At 35.1% G+C, this 24,543-nt stretch overlaps 6 protein-coding genes across 7 annotated transcripts; 3 read left to right on the top strand and 3 right to left on the bottom strand.

Moving 5' to 3' along the window:
• Positions 1-635: 635 nt before the first annotated feature.
• On the bottom strand, positions 636-15,270 carry LOC116342749 (neurofibromin). 2 transcript variants are annotated; one of them, XM_031770471.1, is made up of 25 exons: positions 14,929-15,270; positions 13,475-13,618; positions 13,012-13,405; positions 12,796-12,940; positions 12,619-12,721; positions 12,284-12,526; positions 12,014-12,204; positions 11,629-11,935; positions 11,435-11,549; positions 10,201-11,357; positions 9,054-10,139; positions 8,739-8,969; positions 8,413-8,678; positions 8,087-8,320; positions 6,819-8,021; positions 6,143-6,741; positions 5,573-6,063; positions 5,370-5,510; positions 5,037-5,295; positions 4,844-4,968; positions 3,389-3,757; positions 2,236-2,438; positions 1,948-2,170; positions 1,716-1,881; positions 636-1,447 (listed from the first exon to the last, which is right to left on the bottom strand). In XM_031770471.1, exons 1-25 carry the CDS (start codon positions 14,986-14,988, stop codon positions 1,314-1,316), a joined length of 8,589 nt encoding a protein of 2,862 aa, XP_031626331.1. In that variant the 5' UTR covers positions 14,989-15,270; the 3' UTR covers positions 636-1,313. The 2 variants fall into 2 exon arrangements, with proteins under 2 accessions (XP_031626331.1, XP_031626332.1); XM_031770472.1 differs by having other exon boundaries at positions 10,210-11,357.
• Positions 15,271-15,447: 177 nt separating this feature from the next.
• LOC116342767 (zinc finger protein 184-like) lies at positions 15,448-17,163 on the top strand. Its single transcript, XM_031770503.1, has 5 exons — positions 15,448-15,994; positions 16,071-16,275; positions 16,340-16,654; positions 16,719-16,880; positions 16,939-17,163. The coding sequence occupies exons 1-5, from the start codon at positions 15,645-15,647 to the stop codon at positions 17,104-17,106; spliced, it is 1,200 nt and encodes a 399-aa protein (XP_031626363.1). The 5' UTR covers positions 15,448-15,644; the 3' UTR covers positions 17,107-17,163.
• Positions 17,164-17,242: 79 nt separating this feature from the next.
• Positions 17,243-18,559, top strand: LOC116342768 (probable dimethyladenosine transferase). The gene is made up of 4 exons (XM_031770504.1): positions 17,243-17,415; positions 17,481-17,597; positions 17,681-18,276; positions 18,406-18,559. The coding sequence occupies exons 1-4, from the start codon at positions 17,358-17,360 to the stop codon at positions 18,553-18,555; spliced, it is 921 nt and encodes a 306-aa protein (XP_031626364.1). The 5' UTR covers positions 17,243-17,357; the 3' UTR covers positions 18,556-18,559.
• Positions 18,560-18,694: 135 nt separating this feature from the next.
• Positions 18,695-20,233, bottom strand: LOC116342771 (eukaryotic translation initiation factor eIF1). The gene is made up of 2 exons (XM_031770507.1): positions 19,905-20,233; positions 18,695-19,281 (listed from the first exon to the last, which is right to left on the bottom strand). Exons 1-2 carry the CDS (start codon positions 19,945-19,947, stop codon positions 18,992-18,994), a joined length of 333 nt encoding a protein of 110 aa, XP_031626367.1. The 5' UTR covers positions 19,948-20,233; the 3' UTR covers positions 18,695-18,991.
• A 373-nt stretch (positions 20,234-20,606) lies between these two features.
• On the top strand, positions 20,607-21,418 carry LOC116342769 (iron-sulfur cluster assembly scaffold protein IscU). The gene is made up of 3 exons (XM_031770505.1): positions 20,607-20,835; positions 20,905-21,208; positions 21,325-21,418. The coding sequence occupies exons 1-3, from the start codon at positions 20,758-20,760 to the stop codon at positions 21,396-21,398; spliced, it is 456 nt and encodes a 151-aa protein (XP_031626365.1). The 5' UTR covers positions 20,607-20,757; the 3' UTR covers positions 21,399-21,418.
• A 600-nt stretch (positions 21,419-22,018) lies between these two features.
• LOC116342770 (39S ribosomal protein L14, mitochondrial) lies at positions 22,019-22,713 on the bottom strand. The gene is made up of 2 exons (XM_031770506.1): positions 22,652-22,713; positions 22,019-22,569 (listed from the first exon to the last, which is right to left on the bottom strand). The coding sequence occupies exon 2, from the start codon at positions 22,550-22,552 to the stop codon at positions 22,097-22,099; it is 456 nt and encodes a 151-aa protein (XP_031626366.1). The 5' UTR covers positions 22,553-22,569; positions 22,652-22,713; the 3' UTR covers positions 22,019-22,096.
• Between the last annotated feature and the right edge of the window lie 1,830 nt (positions 22,714-24,543).

Raw genomic sequence — 24,543 nt, 5'->3', positions numbered from 1 at the left:
TTCTTAGAGTTGGACTGTCGGAGGTGCGGTCGGATCAACTTGAATTTAGTTACCGTAGTTTTGCCGATTGTTTCTTAAGTCGATATTTGATTGAGAATTCCGAAAATGAGGAAGTTCAAAAACTTTTAGTCGAAAAAATTCTGCATGAAAATACTTATGGAAATATTCGTCAATTTTTCAATGACCAACTGAAAAAGCCGGATACAAAAATTTTATTCACAAGTGATGTAAAGCACATAGTTCAGCGAATGAGTTCTGAGGATAATATACTTGATTCATTGACGAAAGAAGGTTGTCACAAAATTGTTGATTGTTTAATGGAAAATCTATCAAATTGACGAAAGTTATAAATTTGTACAAATTATACTGTTTTAAATTTTGTTTTAAGTTTGAAATATGGTAATAAATATCGAACTAATGTTTGTGTGTCATTTATTTCGAATCGATCGAAAAGAAATGATGAGAAAAATGTTTGAAAACAACCTGTTATCTGTAATGTATTTTGCTTACGCCAGTATACTTCCAATCAGACGTCGAACACTTCAATTTACAAATCAAAACAAAGAATACATATCATGAATAAAAACAAATAATTAATGTGCGAATAAATGAGTTTTTTTTTATTTTCTGCCTCTTTGTCACTTTTCATAAAATACATTTTTTGGTTTAAATTGATGACAACATTTATATAAAATATATTTCTTTTTCATTAATAATTTGATTTAATTTGTATATATAGTGCTATTAGTTTTAAAAGTTAGCTTTACTCGGATTAGATCATTTGAATACAAATACAACAAAATGAGATTAAATTCTTCTTAAAAATAAAATATGAAAGAAAAAAAAAACAGAACGTACATTTTCTATGTCAGGGCATTGATTCTCATAAATAATTATTTAGATGAAGTTGTACGTTGAACAAAATTTAGTGCTATTTTTTCTAAAATCTTTTAAATATGATAGTTTTCATGGTTTATACTCGTTTAGAAAAACAAAAAACTGTTTTTTATTAAGTAAAATAATAAAAAAAAACATTTGACAATAATGTAAATTTGATTTTTGTTGTACATTGAAGTTTTAACATTATTTCCCTAAAATCATACAGTTTGAGATAGAGATACTTTTAATAATTCATAGTTTTGATTCATTTGGGCAACACAGATTTCTACGAACAATTAGATAAAGAAAACGTGTAAACCTTCCATCTAATTCATAATAACATACCTATGTTTACGTCCATTTCGAGTGATTTGTAAAAAATTGCAACTTTTTGCAACTGGTTCCATTTTGTTGACACTCAATGTCTGTTACATTTACTTCATTGGACTCTCACTTAATCGATGTTTGGCTGATGCTGACCGTGGTTTACCGCATGACCCACGCCGCAATGAACTCACACTACCTCGAAAACCCTCGTGACCTCCATCAAGGGATTCCGTTGAAAAAGCTGTAAATATACATTTGTCAATCTACCGTTATTTACAATGTATATAAAAAAGAATCAAAGTTCAATGCTAAGATTCTTATCATTATAGTTGAACTAAAAATGATCCCGACAATTATCAATACAATGTCATAGTACGTTAATCAATCTATTAATATTATTTATACTACCGGCTGATCTTATGCAATTGTAACTTATGGCTCAAGAGAAGAATATAAAAAGGCAGTTTTTTAAATTCCGTTTTGACTGAACAGTCCAACAAAAAAAATACCTTTATCAGTTGGTGAATTCAACGTAAGACTGCTTAAGCTGCAGCTTAAATTATGGTTCCTTGTTGACACGTGTGTTCCAGGTGAATCTTCAATTGGTAAGCATGTTTCTACCATTGCTTCCAGGCAATTTACGAATAGTTCAGACGACTCTCCCATCAAATTGTACTACAAATACATTTAAAAACTAAAATAGTTGCCACATTACATCGCAAGGCATAACAAAGTACTTACGTTTACGCTTGTCTTTGGGAATGGGCCGGCAAAACGCCATAATCCACCAAAACCACACGATTGTAAGAAATGAAGTTGTTGTTGCGATGGATCTTCAGTGGCCAACATATTTTGGATGATACTTTGAATTGACTTCAAAATAGTGGCATCATTTCGAATCGCTTTCGAAATAGTACTGTCATTCGATAGAATATTGTTGATTTTTTGATCAAGCAATGAATGGCTGCGAGGAAAAATGAAGTTAATTTCATTTCGATTCATAATTATTTCAAGTAACAGCACACTTACATAACTGGAAATACTCGTGGAAAAACAACAGAACCTTCAGCTAGGTATTGGTACAAAACTCGTGTTTCGTTCTCGTTGCCGGTGTACTTGACCAGAGTGGCAAGCACAGTCAATACTAATGCCTGAGTTGATAAATCTGGTATGACTTCCGGATCAAGTAATACATTCGATTCATTTGATACTGATGATCTTGAACCACGTTCCTGTTCATCAATCATGCCGATGAAGAAAAAAATTAGTAAAATATTGTTTTTGGTCTTAAAATTATTTGACGCATATTCATTTCGAAAAAAAAGAAACATATAAAATTTGATAGTTGTAGTTAGTCTTACATGCTAAAGTCTGATTTAATTGTCTGATTCAAATAGATGAAATCGATGGCATTCTCAAATAAAAACATAAACAACACAAACATGCAAAGAAAGGTATAAAATCTTCTGAATTGAATAAGAATCGTACAACGAAAACCATATAGATCTAGACTTTTTTTTATAGAGACAACAGTCACTGAGGTACATAAAACATAGAGAAAAATTGTGAGACAAATACATGTAGTTTGAGTGTGAAATTTGGATAAAAACAATGGTGCAGAAATACATATTCTCAAATTAAAAATCGAAAATTGTGATCACATTGAGAATATTGTTTGTGTTTTGAATTACGAGCACATTTGCAAACAACAATAAATGAGACAACAAAAATTTCGTAACATGAGCCCGATGATGGAAGACAAACAGAAAACGAAACGAATACAGAAGGACAAAACCATAGAGTCGAGACAGAAAATAGTAGATTTTGATTCAGATTAGAGGAAAAACAGACAAAGATTTTTTTTTGTTTCAAAAACCAATTTGTAAAAGCGAGTCAATATGATGGTCATGGTGATTTTGCTTTGATTCAAAACGACAAAGAAAATAATAATTGTACAGAAAAAAGAATATAAACATCCGAAAACTCCATTCGTTTATTTAGAGAGAAATCCAAATGCATCTGTGTAGTGTGTGTTGTGTGTGTTCTGTTTGTGTGATCGATGAAAAGCTTCAACATATTCAAATCTTAGTCATGATGAAACTTTTCATACATTTTGTGTGTCTTGTTTGTATGTTTGTGTGTGTGCTTTGTATTGTTTGTCTTGGCAAACATCTTATCTTACTTTGACTGTTGTAATTTTTTGCAGACAATCGACATAATTACAATCATCACCGTGCTGATGATTCGGTTCATTAGAATGGTTTGGATTATTTGTCGCATGTTCAGTGGAGGAGACGGTGTTTGTCGAACGATTTGCTTGTAGCTCTTGTGCTGGTTCAGAGGCGGATCGACGATTTTGAAAATCGTGCCGTTGATAAATGGGATTTGCATTCGGATGCACATTATGGCCCATTTGATTTGCATGGGCTACACCATGCGCCGACGTATTTGTACTTGTATTATGCATCGCATGAACTAATTGATTATGATGACCGTGAGAGTGTAACGTTAAATCTAAACTTCGCCATGATTTTCCTTTGATTGTCGTATCCTAATTGTGATCGTAGTACACATATATAGTAGATATTTAGTGAGATAAATGAGTTTACGAGAAAACAAATGTTCATATTATGTGAACAATTTTCAATTGCTGTGGAAAATGAAAGATCTATGAATGTGGCTGTGTTTTTCTAACAGTTTTTCTTTTGATCAAATCTAGGACTCGGTGAACTAATTTACAAATGGACAAAATACACTTTTAAGTTTTACTTATTTACAGTTTCTGAGTCAATACAAAAGAAAAATCTGATTTATTTCGTAAGTTTTTTTATGATTACTTAGCGGATCACAATTTTTTTTATACAAAAATTAAACATTGACGCAAAAAGTCAAATTACTTCTACATCTACGTTATTTTGTGGAAAAAACTAATTGAAAATAATTTCGCTGATTTTGCATTCATAAAAATAAATCGAGGTTCATGTAAATATATATTGATTTTTTTCTTTTCAGCTATATTCAATTAACTACTGGCTAAGATCGCGTTAAATGCACCACTAATATATAGTAACCTTCTTTAAGTCAGAGTATGGCTAGACCAGAATGGTCAGTTGCGGTTATTGGTAGTTGCTATTTACAGCTACTGGCCACTTGTCTCGCCATTTAAATATTAATGGAAACCAAGATAAATATCGCGCATTCATATTAGTAAGATATTAAGAATGACTACAATTCAAAAAAATCCGATTCATTAATTCAAGGTTAACCTATGTTACTATCTTTAGATAGACTATAGTGCAATGCGACTTTAAATAGTAAAAAAAATAGATATAATTGGCTCTGAGCCCTAGATATTATTATTATTATTTTTGTAAAAACTGTGAATCCATTTAAGAAAAAAAGTTGCGAGAATCCACAATGAGTCAAAAACCAAACATATAAATATATTGTAGGTAATCGCTTAGAACATTGATATCACAATAGACTTTAGTCACAACAAATGGATCTTTATATACAAAGGTTTGGGTATTTACGTCGGTATTTTTTAAAAAAGTATTTACAGATTTCTTGTTTGTTTCAAGGTTGGTTAAAGTTTAGATTAGTTATTTGTAAAAGAAATGCATTCCATTCTACTCACGGTTTGGTTGTTAATATTTTCGGCGTCAACGACGATTAAATCGGGCTCGGCTTCCACTGGCCATCGAGGTAACGTATGCTTTACATGACAACGTGAACGCACTTCTTCCGAAACAGCAACAAGAGCTGAAATTGAGAAAAAATATTTTTATTTGTAATTCAAAAAAGTACAAAATGCAGTTAAAATAATTTACCGGTTAAATAAGCCACACTATCTGAGCTGACTTCGAATTTATCGCGTTGCATTGGTTTCGCAACGATTCCCAGCAATACGGTAAGAACTCGCGATGTCCGAGACACAGTTGTTGGTGTCGTATGCCGAAAGCCTTTCAATAAATGACCAACCAAAGCGAAATGGAAATTTGATTTGAAAGATAATCCAACAGCGTGATCGAGTTGTTTAAAGTGCCACTCAAGTGGTTCACGGGTAGCCATCATAACATCGCTGATGTTCTATAAAATTAAACGAGAACGATTGGCATCAAAACAAGAATTGCCGCATTAAATTGTTTTGCATAATAACTTACATTTTTATCAAAAACTCCTTGTGAACTAAGCGTATGTAAGTTTTGTTCGAGTAATGCCAAACCAGCTGCGTACAGTGTTTCATTATCTAATTGAAGAACGGATGTGGCAACCCAGAATAGTGCACGATGAATTGGTGATTCCTGACAAAACAAAATGATTATTAACTTTGGAAAAAGGAAACGGTCCTGATGTAAGAATTTACCTGTCGCAGAACCGGTTGGATTCGTGTTAAGCACATGACAAGAGCTTCAATTAAGACAATGAATTCGTTAAAACTTTCCAAAGCCTTAACCAAAATGCGTAATATCTCTTTAACGTCTTGATCGGTGACCGATTTGCTGATGCATCCGTAGACGATGAGCGCACGCGGTTGCAGTGCCGGATTATGACAAAATGCAAAGCTTCGTGATAACGAAGTCCATGTATGTAACCAATCACAATTAGGAATATCTCTCATACACGTCTCCATGATTTCAAGCAAAGCGTCGGTGATCACTTCGAGAGAGGTCAATGCAAGACGTTCACGATCTGGTGGTTCCCTTTCGTTACCCAGCCATCTTTCATTTGGATGGCGACAACTCGAACGGAATGCAGTCACCGCTGCCGATTTAACTTTACTAATACCGAACAGTAAATAGAATTTTGGCAAGGAAAATTCATCAAGAGCCAATCGAAGCACACGCTGTGTTTCCTCTGTTCAATATTTAAAAAATAAAATAAAATAAAATTACAACAAAGTCATGAAAACCGCCTTTTATGCTTTGGAATTTACCTGAAAATGATGCTTTGTGCACTTTTTTATCGGGGAATTTTTCATCCTCAAGCGATTGGGTTGTGCACGTACATAGAGAGTGAATGATGTTTATGACGAGACCATGAGTTGAAGCTCGCATCGAAAGTGATCCGGAGCATACTAAAAATGTAACTGTATGAAATAGATATGGCAAATGACGGGCAACATCTAAACAATTATTGAATGACAACATAAGTAGATAGCGCGATAAAATCGATATATCGTCCCACATCATGTGTTGTTCCAAGTACTGCGTTGGATTCGTGCATGTTTTGTCAATCACCCGACACAAGCGTCCAATCACTTTCTTGGCCACAAGTTGAACATTTGCCGATGCCAATGCGACGGCAGTGTCTGCCATTATTTCAACTTGCGGCGAACCCAATCCCGATATAACTGATTTTTGAATAAAGTTATCCAGCACCATATCGATGAGCTCCGGAATTTGACCGATCGCACCCCAAATCTTTGCTTGAATTGATGGATACATTTCTTTTTGTTCAATCGTTAAATTGATAAGACGCTCCAGAATCTGAGAAACTTTTAATTTTTTTGTATCGTCGCTCGACTTGCAAAACCTGCATAGAATACAAAAATTATTGTTTTCCATATTATCCATTTCAAAAAAATTGGAAAATAAAAACAATCGACAAACCTGACTAAATTCTTCAGCCACGGTGTCATGTACTCCAAGCATAAATGTTTCAGTTCGATGGTACTTCGTTGAAAGCCTTGAATACATTCTTCAAGAAATTCAAGCGTTAGATGCGGTTCATTGTTGGCCAATTTCTCACTGACTTCTTGAATGAAAATCGTGTTATTCGATGGAATGCACAGTCCTTGAGTTTCGAGTAATTGTCCTTCGATTTTGAGATCAAATGTAGCTGTCAGTGCACACAACTGATTATATGCGGCCGTTCTCAGGTTTGGATCTGACGATCCAAGATTTAATAATGCCATATTTAAAAGTGTTCCGGGTACGTCTTTGGGCCGAATTTTTTGATGCACAACCACCGAATCCGGTTGGCTAAGCTCCCAGCGATTTCGAATGTGAATGATTGCTTGAACAATATTATCACAATCATTGTGAATGAAACTCAATTGAGAACTTTCATTGGCAATTGACAATGTAAATTGATTATCGTCGACCAGGCACACTTCCTCAATTTCGGACGCATAATAAACATCGTTCAGCAACACACCATGCGAAAGTACTTTGGTTTTTTCAGTCGCTGTTATTTGCAACGCTGTGGGTCCCACTTTAATTTGGACTTTTGTATCTTTGTGGCTTAATTTCAGTGCATTGTTAAACACTTTTAAATCTTCATCCAATGACAACGTCGCCCCGGGCAGCTTTTGTTCGTCATGTGCTATATAATCGGATATTGTTTTTGGATCAACGAAAATCAATTTTCGATTACCTTTTAGCGGTTGGAAAATTCTGTCGTGATATTTCGTGTACTCACGCACCCAAGAATTACAATTGTAAATGTAAACTGTATTCAGATTTTTGTACGCTACACTTGGCAGAACGGCAAACCATTTTGCCAGAAATTCGGTGCGAAAACGATTATCGGAACATGTGTGCGTGAAATCGATGAACACTTCATATTGTTCATTTAAAAATGGTTTAATGGTTAAAATGACGTGATAAATGAGGAGATCACCATTTGTTTCACCAATTTTATAACGACGCGCAATGTAGTAGAAGACTTTTTTTCCATTTCGACTTTGACCCGACTGATAGAATATATTATTCGACTGCAACGCTTTAAACTCGTCCCTTTCGTGCGCTTGGAGTTTATTCATAAGGTCTTCAAAGTTTCCGGACGCAATGTCCAATGAACTCCAATTTAAGCTACAAAAAATATTTGATTTTCATTCAATAGACTATTATTATTTTGAATTCACCGGCAATCTTACCAAGATTCGGTTTTGTGTTCGGGCGGTCCAAGGTATGCAAGCAATGTAGCCATTTTATCAAATGGTCTTCGTCCGACTGCCTTGTGATCTCTACTACTTGATAGATAATCGCCAATCTTTTCTTGGTGCGTCCACAACAATCGATGCAATGCCAATACATTCGCATCGGATATAAAACTCATGCTAGCCACATTGTCCAATGATTCACAATCGGATGCAATTTGAATGAAGAATCTAAGTGCAGACAATTGAATGAAAAATTAGTTGGATTTTATTTTTAATTTTGAATAAAATTGCAATCTAGATTGCAATAAACAAGTGATTACCTTCTTCCAGCTTCAACATGAGCTCGTAAAAAGTCGTTGAAACAAAGCATATGTTGTTCTTTAGAAAATTCAACGTGGTTGGCAATATTTTGGAGGATTTTTGACATTAGCATTAAACTTCGCTTTAATACTGGAGATACGGGTACGTTGACTATCCCATGTTCTTGTGGACTGACAATTGCTGGATTGATAAAACGCAAAAATATTACGGTTCCAACAGCGCCGATATTATTTTGCAAAAGATTCGGAAAACGCTTGCTCAAAACCTGTAAAATTATCACAATTAACGATGATTTCTTAGAATTCAAATAGTTAAATAACTCTACCTGATACAAACAATGGCACATCGAGCGTAATTGAGGTGGAAATTTATCTGCAGAATTAACGATCGCATCAAACGTCTTTTCGGTCAATGCGATCAAACTCTTTCGATTCTTTTCGAGATCATCTTTGTTACATAAGCGTGATGGGTCAACTTCATAGTCAATATTTTTTAGCTGAAGCAATGGTTCAATTAGCGGTTTCAAGAGATCTTGAAGATAAGTCGTTCCGTAAATCTATAAGAGAAAAGAAACACAAATGTCACAAATAAATTCAATTATTGCGTGCGGCATAATGTATTTAAATGCATTGAAATGTACCTTAAAACAATATGCCATAATTTTGCTGCCAAGTGAATTGCCTCTGAATAAAGTTTGCATGCAATCGGACACCTCGACTTCACGATAGAACATGTTCCATAATAATGGTGATAGTAAGTGTTTTGCATCAAATAGTGTAACCAATACGCGACTTAATTCATCCATTTGTCCAGTCGTCACAACATTCGCCAGGGCCATTGCAATTGGTAATTCACCCTTATCACTGATCATCGTAACCAATTGAACAAGTTGTTCAAATCGATCTGCAAGTACTGTTTCAGCGAGTGTATCAAATTCGGTGCCTTGTTGTAGAATCTGTGTTAATACTTCCATAAAAGCGGCTCTTGTTTGTAAATCACTATTATACCCCAAGTCAATTGAATGCATAAGACCAGAGTCGATGTTTGCACTCAGCAAATTTGACATCGCTTGGATAGTTGCATTTCGAAGTGCGGTCAATTTGCCAGCAGTGATTCGTGGCCGAATGATGGGCAATGGTGCATTATTAATGTCTTTATCTGCCTCCGTAATATCCACACAATCGTTCAGTAAATTCATGAACAATGTGAAATATTTCAAAAACAATGCACTTTTTGCATCCATCAAATCACCACGATCGGATTCTTCTGGTTGTAATGGTAAACCGCGTAATAAAGCCGCAACAGCCTCCATACATGCCGAATCCAGATCGCGAAATATTAACGTTGTATTTGATATAATTGAAATATCACCACTGTTTGACGGTGCAATTTGATGTGACGTTCCCATAACCCAATCGGTGAGATATTCAACCAATTTGTTTCGAAATTTCATTTCTTGTCGAAACGACATTTCATCTCGTCTTTTCATCATCACTTCCACCAATTGACACAGTTTGGTTTTTATGTGAATTGCGTGCACGGTCATATCCAAATGACGTACGTAGCGCACTATGCCCAACATCATTCCTTCGATACTGGTTACACCTAAATGTTCGGACACCGTTGGTTGTTCGTTTTGCTCTTTATTTTGAAGACCGCCCAATATCGATTTCATTATATAAATGATGTGCTCGATGAACAATGTATTGATGTCGGTTACAATAACCTGAAATTGAAATAAATGGAAATTCCGTAAAAATAAACCGTACACAATAGATTTGACTTGCCGGTCTCACTTGTCCTTGCTGATCGAAGAATTTTTCGACAATGCCACGAATTTGGTCAAACAACAGCGGATACAAATCCGGTGCCATTTCTTCACCCACCAATGTTTTAACGTGCTTCTGGATTTGTGGTCCGAATTTTTCATTGCTACACACAAGCAAACGGAGAAGTTGACTTATGAATTGTGTAACGGGACAGTATTGAATTTCTTGCGGGCTGGCATTCAAAGTGACCAACGACGTTGTGCTTGGATGTAACGAACCACGACCGGAGCTAAGCGATGCATTTAGCGATGACATCGATTGTTGATGTTTTAACGAATCTTCTGATTGTGAATTATTTTTCGGTGGTCTTCGTTTGTGCAAACATACACCACCGAGCGATAGTAAAAACCATGTCATATTCGCCCATTCGTTGATTTGTTCTTCTAAATCATGTTCGGAACTTTGATGACTAGCCCTGCGTTTTCCGATGGCACGATGAAATATCTCTTGACCATCTTCAGACTTTCCTTTGGGATATGATTGCAAAATTTTTGAAGTTGATTCCCAATTTCGAAACGTCTCTTCCCAAGCCGATTGTACCCCTTCATCCCAATACTGGACGTTACGCAACAAGGCCATTATTTTCTTTTGAAGCGAGAAACGACCTTGATTTTGATCATAAAATGAAAATTTCGTATCTTCACGACTCGTTGGATGTGATGCTTTCACTGTGTTCGCAACGTGTGCTAATTCTTGATACGACGGGTAGTTTGGCATTAAACTGACATTCATTAATGGCGATTCATCAGCACCGGACCGTATGTCAACCTCTTCGCACAATAGTCCAAAGCACGATAATGCGGTAATAACTGCTTCCAAATCGACTGACCACAAATATGTAAACAGCACAACCACCAGTTTATTGTGCGCATTATAGCAAATCATAATTTGTGTCCCGACATTGGCATAATCTTTGTGTCTTTGCAAAAATGTGTTTCGACAAATTAAAATCTCTTTCAACCATTTTAAGACGTCCGTGTAGTTAGCGATTTGATGTTGCACCAATTTCTGCGAAATAGAATACATCACTTGCGAACTGAGATCCCAAAATGTATTGACTGGCGCTTCCGGATTCCAGATTTCAATTTTATCGGGTGCATGTAATGCCAAAAGTGCTTTCCATTTTTAAAAGAAAAAAACAGACAAACAATTAGAATAGAAACTCTTCAACCCTAAGCAGGTTGTTATTTACCAGCCATAGCTTCTTGAGCAACGTCAGGCATCGTGGCCTGATGCACCAAACTAACCAAACCGTTTATCAATTCAACCGTTGAACTGGACACATCGTGACCGATTCGCATGATTTTCTAATAAAAAAATAAATAAACACAATAATTATGATTATTAAAAAAGTGAGCTTCTTTTGGATCTAACGATTAAACTCACCACATCGCTATTCAATTGATCGCTGTTCGCTCGAACGTTCAACAATAACATTGGATCAGTGTGAACAAGTCGAACCATAAGCAGAAGCAATGTCTTGTGCGCGATTCCATCTTCGGGTCGTGCTAATCGATTCTGACCGTCTTTGGGTTTGAGCGCTAGCGATGTAATCATTCGAAGTGGTGTGTGCGCAATATAACCTTGAGTTGCCTTGTTTAGGGTGTCTGTAAATAAATTTCGCAACGCTTCCGAACGAGCATATACCAGGTCAATTTGTGGCCACCATGGAAGACGCGGTTGCGTAACAATTCTGAATTGAGAAATATAAACGATGTGGAAAATTACGCATTGTAATTGATTTTAGAAATTGATCATCAACTGAAATTACCTTAGCAACGAGCTAACAATGACAAAATGATAAGCAGGTGGTGCGCTTAATAGAAGACAAGCCTTTTGAGCTTCGGCGTTGTGCGGTGTTATTCGAAAACATGCCACCATACAATCGATCATCAGTTCAATGTCAGAACAATTTGGGCCTAGTGCACGTGCAAACGGTTTTGATGGATTGAATAATAATGCCTACAACAAAATCATCAAATCAATAAAAAGTCTTTCCTTTTATCACATTTTTCTCCTAATTTATTCAATTATAACTCACCTTAATATCGCTTATGACGCATTGAACCAGTGAAAAAGTCACATTTGTTGATTCACTTGTTGGAATATATGTGGATATCTTGCATAATTTAACACACGCAATAGCAGCCGATTCGGTCAATTGTTTGGACGTTGCGTGTGTCGTTACGCCTTTTTTAATTGTATCAATAAAATGTTTTTTCTTCAAATGACGCGGAGAACATGGAGCACCGCTATCCGCATTTACTATTTCTTCCAACACTTTCTACGTGGTTCATTGATGAATTTTTAGAAGAAAAAAAAACAGACAAACAATTAGAATAGAAACTCTTCAACCTTGGGCAGATTGTTATTTACCGGCGATAAAACCAATAGTAAAATTTGTAGTGGCCAAACAATGGCTCTCATCTTCTTGTTGTCAACGTAAGAGTCCATTATATCAAATAAAATTTCACAGCATCTAAGGTTTTTTAGAATAATTTTCATTTAGTTTTGCAATTTTTTTTGTTTTTTTTTTTTTTCTGAATCGCTTACTTTGCAAGTTCGTCGTTTTGATTTCGTTGTATTTCGGCAAATTCCATTGGATGGTACTCAATCCAATTCCAAACTGCCCTTTCCAGTGAGGTGAGTAGTGCTAAGTGTGCCGATTTCTTAACCAACCGGAATTTTTGATTTATTTCTAATGAACGAAAATAGAATCAAGGTCAATTCGATTGGAAATATCCATTCAAAAACAAAAATACTACACACCAGTCAATAGTTTGATTAATCTCAGTATATCCAGGTCAATGTGTTGAATGAGTTCAATGTCACCAGAGTCTGGATTTTCTTCGGATGTGGCGCTGAGTTCTTGTAATCGTGCACAAATTCGATTGAACACCGCACCGAAATGATTTTGTGACAGGGCAAAAATGACTTTTGAAGCGAGCGCCTTTAGCGATTGTGCATTCGGAATCGATTCATTCACATCGATAAATTGGCACAATTCACGAAGCAATAATTTGACGTTCATTGCTTCCTCAAAACGAGATGTATCTTTGGTTTGATTGCTTAAACAACGTTCCAGCGTTGTTAAGATTATCACTAATGTGTCATGATAGCATCGTTCTGCTTCTAGCATTTGTCGAATCGCACCATTTGACCACTGTCATCGAATAAATATGTTCAGTATTATTAAGGTTAAATTGTCAATAAGCAAAAAATAATTGATTACCGATTCATTTGTACGTTGCAGCGCTTTGGTCAAACCAGCTAAGATTAATGAGAATTTATATCTTGAAATTTGTATCAAACATGTCATCGTATGCTCATAATTTTGACGCGTCTGTGGGCTATGAATCCCAACGCGTACTGGTAGCTACACATAAAAAAAAAAATTAGAATTAGCAAAAATGTGATAAATAATTCTAATATTTCGTTTAAAAAATGCCATTAAAAAGTTTATCATTTCGCAGTACGTAGTATAAAATGTTTTTTCAATCATATCAAAGTTCATTTAAAATGTTGCATTTAAATAACAAGTTAAATGGTCAAATACGATTAAAGGCATGGTTTTCATTCATAAAACTGGTGCCAAACAAGGTTATCAATTCATTATACTGATTTAATAAACAAACAAAATTAAAATTGGCCCATTTAAAGGTCGCTCCTGAATCAATAAGCAAGTACTTATTTTATACATTCCATGATGCTATTTTGTTTGTTTTTATCGATCTCACTCAATCATCAATAAAAATTATATTCCTTCATTCATAAGAAGGAAAGAGAGAAGAGTTAAAGCGCACGCGACCAAACGAATTAAAAAGCAAAGGGGACAAGCGAAAAAAACACACAACAAATCATAAATATTTCATTCATAAAAGTTGAAACGCCGTCGTCGACGACGATGTTATAAGGTGAGAAGAAATATAGAACCACGACCACCACAAGCTTAGCGATATAGCACAACAGAATATGGAAAGTACATCAACAACAGTGAAAATCGAATTAGACACGAAGCAAAACGAATGAACGAATTCATTGGCACATTCCTGTACACAGGCGCACAATGCACAACCACAACGATGAATGAGCGAATGTATATTCGTGTATGGTTTGTCATTCAGTTTCACTTTTCAAGAATAAAAACAATGCGCCCACGCGACTTTCTGTGAATGTAATACACCGAGTTCGATTGACACAATTGAGAGGAAAATTCATTCATACAGTTTTAATATCGTTACAACAATGACGGCGACGACCACAACAACAATATCCAATCATGTACGGTAATGCTGTGTGGGAGTGATATGGTACATTGATTGTTATGTGAGGTGTTGCGTCCGCTGCTGCTCTGTTTACAACAAGTCCTATCCATACATTCATATATGTGGATGAACGCACCAGCTATACACACATTCGAACACGCACATCCATAACAACAACAGCAGCAGCAGCAGCTTTTGGCCCATGAAGCGCACGATAATATCGATCGATAAACACTTTTTTTTGCACAGTCTCTTGAATCTCAATTCACTTTTTACTGGGTTTCGACTTTTTTTCCCGTCATCTTGGGAGTTGACGTATGAAAATTTTATCTCCATATCTTCGTCACATATGCAACTGAATGCATTGATTCCAATCATTTTCACTATGATTTTGGGAAAATTGATAAAAAATTGTCTGTACCTGCTCTTCAAATCGTGACAAAATGCAATTGGCCCATTCGCCTGGCTTTTGCGTTGCCATTTTTTTATCCACACCCGCACTTTTCACGCACAACAGTTTTTTATGCAATTTTTCTTTTCACTTTTCATTCGTCACAGTTATTCACATTTTCTTTCACAATATTTTATCATATTCGCAATATGGAATTTTGTTAAAATTTCTTTCTTGGAAATCAGTGCGTCCTTTTCCCTTTTTTTCTCAGTACTGAAGAAAAGACGGAAAAATTTAATGGTCTGGGTTGTGAGCGTACAGGCAGCACAGGCGTTTCACATAGAACTGTGCTGTGCGACCTAATACAATATAGGAATTCACAATGAGACTAAATGTCACAACAACACACATACTATATGCTGCTTCACAGATGTGATTCTTCTCCAAGTTTAGTTGCCGAGCATTATAAAAACAATGCTCAGACACATTTTGACAGCGTGAACGTGCACGAAATGCACAAGTCAAGCAAACGATTGACAGCTCTCGAAAAGTCAAGCTTTGTTTTATTTCATGTGTTGATGACAACAGACGCTCTCAACTGATATTTTTACTACTTTTTGTGGACTCAGTTTTGTTGGGCATATTTTTGAAGGTTTTGACATGAATTTTCAACTATTTAATGAGATTTGAATGCAAGAAAAAAATTATTTGTTTTTCAAAAAGAAAGATACATACTCACGAGAAAAATGGATTACCTCAATTGCTTCATTTGTAATGCAGAAACAAAGTTAGAAAATAGTGTGCGAATTCGAACAAAAACCAAATATTCGGGCATCGGTGTTCATGGCATTTTACAGAGTTTTGTGAAAGAATCGAAACGTTTGTCGTTCAGTCCGAATGACATTGTTTGTGAACAGTGCTTTCAGAAGGTGAATCAGTATGATTTAGCATGCCGAATGGCAGATGACATACAGCAAGAGATCACAAATGCTCTTTATTCGACTGAACAAGAGTATTTGAGCGAAGAGGTCGAATATTTTGAGGAATCATTGTGCGATAAACAGTCAAGAGTCCTATTGACAGCTGATTTTGAAGAGTAAGTTTTCTGTCGCATCTATGTCTGTCCACATATTTATAGTAAAAACTTAATCGAATTAAAACAAAATATATAGATTCCAGGAAAAATATGACGTTCAATATTCACAGGAAAAATCCGATGAAAATGACGATGTTGTCATTTCAAACATTACCGATGACGTAGTTGTGGAAGTTTTCGAACCCTCATCAACAGACGAAGCAACCGAACAAAAGAAGCGGAAAATGCTCACGCGCTGTGAAATATGCTACACATCACTTCATACGAAGAGAGACCTCGAGGTATAACAATAAATAAAAGTAAAAAAAAAACTATGACTAATTTAACTTTTTGGTTCTTATGCAGCAACATCAATTGCGATATCATACACTCAAAAAGTGTGGCGTATGTCAAGTCGTGCTTAAGAACCTATTTGAGTTTAAAGAACACATGCGAAAAATGCATTTGATCGAACACGGTTCGAATGATGAAACCGAAACCAGCGACCGAGATGGACCGGCGGTTAAGACTGATTTTCGATGTGAAATCTGTGGAATGTCGGAAAGCACTAAAAAATCGCTATCCAAACACATTGCATTGCATGACAATCAATTGAAGTGTGTCATTTGCGGAGCAATATTAAAACACAAAGCCAACCTAGTACTTCACATGCGAATTCATGTGAGTGTTTTCATTTCGAAATTTATTTACCAAATTGGAACTGAAATTATATTGTTTTATATAGACTGATAAACACTTTTTCAAATGCGATAAGTGCGAGAAGACCTTTGTCCATAAGTCATCGTTACGTATGCACTTGCAGACGACCCATACGGAGATACGCAATAAGCAATGCAGTGAATGCCCCTTAAAGTTTAAAACGACGTCACAATTAAATCAGCACTTGGTATGCACCGAACATTCAAAGTTAATTGGAATAATTAATTCATTTTTTCATCTTGCAGGTCACACACAGCGGCGTACGAAATCATAAATGCCCAGTTTGTCAAAAAGCCTTCGGGCAAAAATACAATATGACCGCTCACTATAAAAATCATTTTGCACAAGAATCAAAACAAGCCCGAGCAAAAGCGGTGCCAAAATCATCGATTAAAGTGGAAATGGAACTGTGAAATTGAACCATTTTATCAACAATAAAAATTTACAAATAATAAAACAATTGAATCCAATGAAACTTAGTTTATATGAACTCTGAAACTGCGCATCAAGTGGCGCCATCTATCGCAGAACCGTGTCTGTCTTCATAATTTTAACTTTGACATTCAATTGCATTCTTCGAACGATAGACACGTGCATCTCTGATTCTAAATAACATTTCGAAATTTTTGTTCATTTTGTAAATAAATTGGTGGTAAAATAGAAAATGCCGAAGGTAATAGCTGAGAAAAAGCACCGAATCCACCAGGATGTGCAAAAACAAGGTTTGTAACCATTGAAACAGTGTATTTGAGCTTCCAAAGTAATTCGGTTCAAAATTTTGTCACAGGAATTGTCTTCAATAAGGATTTCGGTCAACACATCCTCAAGAATCCGCTTGTTATTACGAGCATGTTGGAAAAATCAGCATTGCGACCCACAGATGTTGTGCTGGAAATTGGTCCAGGTACCTTTGCAACCCAAAAGTTTTTATTGCCAAACCTTTTGATTACTAATCACTGTTTATCGAATTTAATTATTTAAAAAAAGGTACTGGTAATATGACAGTGAAAATCTTAGAACAGGCAAAAAAAGTGGTTGCTTGTGAAATCGATCCGCGGCTGGTGGCTGAATTACAGAAGCGTGTCCAGGGCACACCGTATCAATCGAAATTAAATATCCTTATTGGTGATGCATTGAAATCAGAATTTCCATTCTTTGACATTTGCATTGCAAACGTACCGTATCAAATCAGTTCACCGCTTGTATTCAAATTATTGCTTCATCGGCCAATCTTTCGATGTGCAGTACTAATGTTCCAGCGTGAATTTGCACAGCGTCTGGTTGCCAAGCCGGGCGATAAACTCTATTGTCGCTTAAGTGTGAACACACAATTGTTAGCTCGTGTCGATATGCTCATGAAAGTCGGAAAAAATAACTTCAAACCACCACCAAAGGTCGAATCATCAGTTGTACGAATTGAACCGAAAAATCCACCGCCAGCTATAAATTTCACCGAATGGGATGGCCTAACGCGTATTGCATTCACGCGAAAAAATAAAACATTAGCCGCTTCGTTCAAACAATCATCAGTTTTACAGGCACTTGAAAATAATTACAAACTTCAAGCTTCACTCAAAAATGAGGTAATTATCCTATGTTTTATTTGACAAAATTGATGGGTTCAAAGTAACATACAATTAGAATGAGTCAATTTACTAATATGTTTTCGTCGTGGCGCCTTAATTTAATGCTTTTTGTCTTTTGTTTTGCAGGAAATCAGTCCGGAGTTTGATATTAAAGAGCTTGTAGAAAAAGTATTGCAAGAGGCGGAAGCTGACCAGAAACGTGCCCGCACAATGGATCTTGATGATTTTATGAATTTATTGTACTGTTTCAATAAACATGGCATTCATTTTAGTTAGATTACCTTTTTGCATATGAATAAAATGCTTTTTCTTGTGTTAAACTTGACATTGTCTTCTTTACACGTCCCCGCATTTGAATGATCTGAATTCCTAAACAAAGCGGGAACAAAACATGTTCAAAAAAAGATACTGATAATACATTTGTTCATTTGGCTATGTTATTTATTATTATGTTATTGTTGTGAACGATTTTATAATAATAATGTACATGAAGAATAGAGCTCCGGGAGAAACAACGAAATTCATAAGAAAAGAAAAATGTTCTAAAGTCATGAGCGGCTCATTGTCAACACGAGCACGCAGCATATACAAAAAAAGGGAAGAGAATTTAATAGAATTGATATTTAAATTGTTTTTTTTTTTTGTGTTGATGGTGTTGTTGTTATTGATGATAAGAGCAAAGGAGATGGTGGAGTGTTTGTGTAGCCGCAACTTAGAAACCATGCACTTTCAGTTGATCTGATTTGGCTAAACCAGCTTTAGTAAGCCATTGACATATGTTTTCACGTTGATCACCTTGCAGTTGCAACACTTCACCATATTCCGGATGCTCAATCACTGTGCCATTGCATGCAAATTCCTTTTTACAGGCACGTACAATTTTCTTCAAATCATATTCGGATGATAGACCTTGTACCGTTGTTAATGTCTTGCGACCACTTCGCTGTTGAATTCGAATGTGCACGAGGCCGTCTTGTACGCTGTCATCAGCACCCTTTGTTGCTATTGATTCAAACACACATACGCAAAAACGAAAGAAAAAAACGAAATACAAATTAAATTTTATATTATTGATTGACGCAGATTAGAAGAAAAAGATCCTGAGAAAAAAAAACAATAGAAAATGATTAGAATCACAAATCGTGCGATACAAAGACACAAATGTGACGTTTGCATTAATTAGTGGGGGGATTATAATACGGAAACTCATTGAGTAGCTTGATTTTAATATATGGTGATTATATGAATCATCATCATAGGTTGCTGGTATATACATATGCACCGATTTATGGAAAATAACCTTAAAATTTCGAAAGAAAAAAAATTGTTGCCATTTTTTTCATTCCAATGAAAATTACAAAAAATAATCACCGAAAGTATTTTGGCTTTTACGTCGAATCAATTAACGACTCGAAATTGTCTATCGAGAGAGATATAAATATGCTGATTCGTCATATCTAAGGTTCACATTGTGCACTTTTGAAGCATTTATTTTCCATTGTGAAATCACACCTTTTGATTACTAATCACTTTTTACCGATTTTTTTTTTTTTTTTTTTTGAACAAAAGTTTTGAGAAGCATTCCGCTCATTAAATTATTTAAAACGAAATAGTTTTTTACTTACCATCAGCAAATGGGTCAAAAGTTGTTAAATTTTGGATGGACATACGATAAACAAATAAATCGACTGGAAAAATAAATTGTTTCTCGTTTGATTGAGTGTTTTTCTAGCTTTTGCAAAGAATATCTCGGCTTTCTATTTCGCTATCTTATAGTCGTTTATGTCTTATACGCACTCTTAAATGCTTACTTTGCGAACTTTTTGGCTACTTAATTTCGATTGAAATGAAAAACGTGAACAAAATCGCACACAAAAAAAATGCCAGCAACCAGAGTGATCTTACTTAATGTGTATGATAATCGAAAATGTCTGTCGTTCGTCGCGTGTCACACAAGAAAACCAAAATCATGTACACATGCAAATATGGCTGCGGTATTCAGTGTCTATGTTTGAGTGCGTGTACTTGTGTATTTGTGATGTGATAGCGCTGGTATCGGTAAAAATTTCCATTACCATTTCGCGCCATCTTCGCATACTTTATGGTCAAATAACTATTTAACAACGCAAAACCGCATCGTTATAAATGAAAACAAAATAATTCGGAATAAACCGATAAAATTATGCGGAAACATTTCAAAAACCAATTTATTATTTTATTATATTTCACATGTGAATGAAATCGAATGTACTTAAACGTTCAATTTAAGTATTTTGTGCGCCCTTAGAGTAACACACGAGACTCAACGTTTGACATCTGTCATAGAAATGTGTGCAGGATAGTTAGTTCTACATAAGGAAAATAGAAGTTATGTGAACATTCAACATTGTACGTTCAAAAATTGAAACGCAATTAAATCGCAAAAAAGGAAAAAGTAATTTTCAAACGAACAAATTTTTTTTGAAATTAGCCACAAAAATGGCTTTTCTTCGTACATCCACACTTTTTACTCTTCGACGAGTTCAAAGTGCTCCAACCGCTTTCTACCACAAAAATGTAAGTGAACAATTCCGTTTGTTGTGTGCAATCAAACATTTAACAAAAATAAATCGAAACTATTTTTAGGTTTTGGATCATTATGAAAACCCACGGAATGTTGGCTCAATGGATAAAGCGGATAAAAACGTTGGCACTGGTTTGGTTGGAGCTCCGGCTTGCGGTGATGTGATGAAATTGCAAATTAAAGTCGACGACGATGGTAAAATCATTGATGCCAAATTCAAAACATTCGGCTGCGGATCGGCCATTGCATCCAGTTCATTGGCAACCGAATGGGTGAAGGGAAAAACTCTTGACGAAGCTGGTGAATTGAAAAATTCCGATATTGCTAAGGAACTTTGCTTGCCACCCGTCAAATTGCATTGCTCAAGTACGTATCAAAACAATCGAAATAGAAATGATGATAGCTCCTATTTGTGAAACGTAGTTAAATATTGATTTATGAACGATGACTCATAGATAAAATATTTTTATTTCCATTTTTAGTGCTAGCCGAGGATGCAATTAAAGCTGCTCTTGCTGACTACAAAATCAAACAGAACAAAGCAGACAGCAAATAAAATAAACTGATTAAATGATATATATATACGTTTTATTTATGATTTTCAAAATTGAACCAACTAATCAATCACAGTCGTTCAAAGACGATCATACATCACACTCATCCCACTCTCTGTTTGCATGCACAACAACAATTTTGAAAATAAAACTATTTGCTTGTTAAACATCAGTTGACATAAAAAGTAAAAAATTTCCACGTGAGATTAATAAAAAAACCTCATTAGTAGAGGGTTAAAGCAAGTTGACTCGACTTTTCTTTTGCAAAAAACTTTTTTGTACATTTTTTTGAAAGTTCTTTATAAATATGCGAATGAAACCAAAGTTGACATGAAGAAGTATTTTTTTTGTATTCAAATCATTTAAAATAACTTTTATGAAGCAAATTATTTTTCTACTTGTTTTCACGCGCCAAACAATGCACTGTTATTCGGACTTCAAATAAATAAATCAAATAATTAAAAAATTGTCATCAATTTATTTTAAATTCTGAACAACATCCTTTGTTGCGCAAACTATTATCCATTAATAAGAATGTTATACTTTCTTTCAAGCGTTGCTGTTTTTCGAATTCTATCGCGTATCATCAAAATGGATAAAATACACAATAAAACGATAAATATGTAAATAAACAGTTGAAATCTTTATTTATAAATCGATTTGTTTGCTAAATGACTAATTGTTATAAATTGTTTGATAATTACACAAATTTGGTGGCGATAGCCAGAAGTTTTGTATAGTCAGCACCTTTTGAATGTGTTTTTTCTTTCATGATTGTTCGCAACACATTTGGAATTGGACAATGAATACGAGTTCCAAGTGGTGTTCCGTTGTCATCAATCAAAACAACATTATTCGTATCAAACCGTGGCATTTTTGGTTTTTGTTGTTGTTTACATCCGACGAGAATGCCTTTCTTCTTTTCACCTTTTATGGCCAATAATACCATGTCACCAGTAAATCCAACCATTTTCTTATTATAAACGTGAATGACACGAGGTGGCTTTCCCTCAGCCATCGCTTTTTTTCCAATTTCACAATTGTCCACCACTCTTAATCTTGCCATTTTCCGAATCTCATTGCATACAGCGGTGGTGTGAAATCCATTCGTTTGCACCGATGTTAACGTCTTCGGTATCATCCGATTCAATAACATTTTGATATCTAGAAATTCTGATCGTGTTTACAGAAAAAAAAAAGATTTTTAATTCATTTTCATTCACTTAAAGGAATTGAACTATGTTAAATTACTTACTTTTCCTGGTGCAAGTGATTTCGACCCGTGTATATACTTGGTTATGTTTCTATTTTGGATACTGTCAATTTTTTTATTGTGTGACTTCACAGCGATTGCAGCGCCACCGTTTTCAATTTCAGTGGAGCAACAAATGGAGACGGTTGAGATGATCATTGATGTTAAAAGTTCGAAACGCTTTAATAACGTCGCTTAATAGAAAACAGTGAATTTAAAAAATGGATATGAGGGAAAAAAAGACATCAGATCTATATTATGTATGAAATTCACTGTCGAGAAATAAATATGTTTGACTTTTCTAAATGGACTTCAAACGAGAGAGAAAAAAATGCATGACACATCAAAGAACGCACAGAGGCCAAGTAAAGATCTAACGCTTCAAAAGTAAACAAACAATAGATTTTCTCTGACAATGCATTTATTTTGAAAAATGCGTCGAAATGAGCAAAAAGGCTCGTTGCACGTTAATGACGTAAACGTTTAAAGACTTTATGACATATTATCACAAAGAATCATCATAATGAGGTGTATGACAACAGCAGAATTTCTGATGAAATTATTAAAATTGCTTCGACGCAACGATAAATAGGGCGACGAAGACGATGGTGATATGCAGAAGATGGAGAATATTTTATTCTCTTCAGTCAGGTTGATTGTTTGGCGAAATCAACGAAAGTGTGTCTGATGAAAATAAAAACACATGCACATACACAACAAATGATTATTACTGCAATTTTGTGCTTGTGGAGCGTAAGTGTGAGCTCCGTTAAACTCAAAAATGCATATTTTATAATAGGTGCTCACGATGTTTGCGCTTGAACAAGCAGTTAAGAAAAAAAAACTAAGTGCTATCAAAGCAAAGGTATTGTTATACGATGCCGTTATGCTCAACCTCCCGAACTAAGGTTGAATGCTGCACGCGAAAATTGCAAACGCAATCACCTTGAGGAAGAGAATTCATTTAACGCAAGAAACGAAAAAAAGATAAAGAGATTTATTAAAAAATAGAGAAAAATTGTAGTTTGCATATGAACACTTGAAATTCCACTAAAAAAATACACGATGGTGAAGTGATTAAATTGCTGATGTTGGACGATCGAAAAAAATCAGGTTCTCTTATTAAATTATGTAAAACGTGAGCTCACAAGAATTTGAATTTCTTTGAATTATTCAAAGAACTTTTGAATTTGACTGAAGTTCCTGCCGAAGCATGAAATCTTTCATTAAAATAAATCATCGGTCATATAATTTGCCCATTAAGTTAGATTATGAGTATTGTCCGGTTTTTTAATTTCTTTCACATATATCCAAAATGTATTCGAAAGCCGCAATTCATTCTTCACTACCAGAGAGTCAGTGGATAATATTGAATATTTTTTTTAATTAAAAATACAAATATTATTGTCCTCACTACGCTTGAATTGCAATTAAAAACAATACTGCGTATACACATTGAATGACGATGGCTATAACGAGCAGAAACCACAAAATGGGAAGAAGAAAAAAAGTGTTGCATTTTCTTTGTCTTTGTGGAAAATTATTACTTTTTTCAATGCATGTGATTCCTTTCCATTCCATTCCGTTTTATAGCAATATCTAAATGAAGTCTTGTGGCTTCATGCACGTATGAAATATGAGTCGAATTGTATGCTCTCGATGATTTTAACGCAATTAAAATAAGTGAATGGAAAATGACACAAATGCCTTGAACATAACCGTTAATTCGACGCAGAAGAAAAGAGTCATAATGAACTAATGTCGGCACACATCCTGTCTTTCACATCCATACAGCACACGAGATCACAACCGAGATGAAGCGATTCAAAAGACATCTCGTTCATATTTTAACGTTAATTACAGTCATTCCATCGCTGAATTATATGAAAATGATA

This window comes from Contarinia nasturtii, unplaced genomic scaffold (genome assembly GCF_009176525.2).
Source record: "Contarinia nasturtii isolate CC-2019 unplaced genomic scaffold, AAFC_CNas_1.1 Cnas_scaffold_928, whole genome shotgun sequence".
Classification (NCBI taxonomy): domain Eukaryota; kingdom Metazoa; phylum Arthropoda; class Insecta; order Diptera; family Cecidomyiidae; genus Contarinia; species Contarinia nasturtii.
This window is presented reverse-complemented; position numbering and strand designations above follow the sequence as displayed.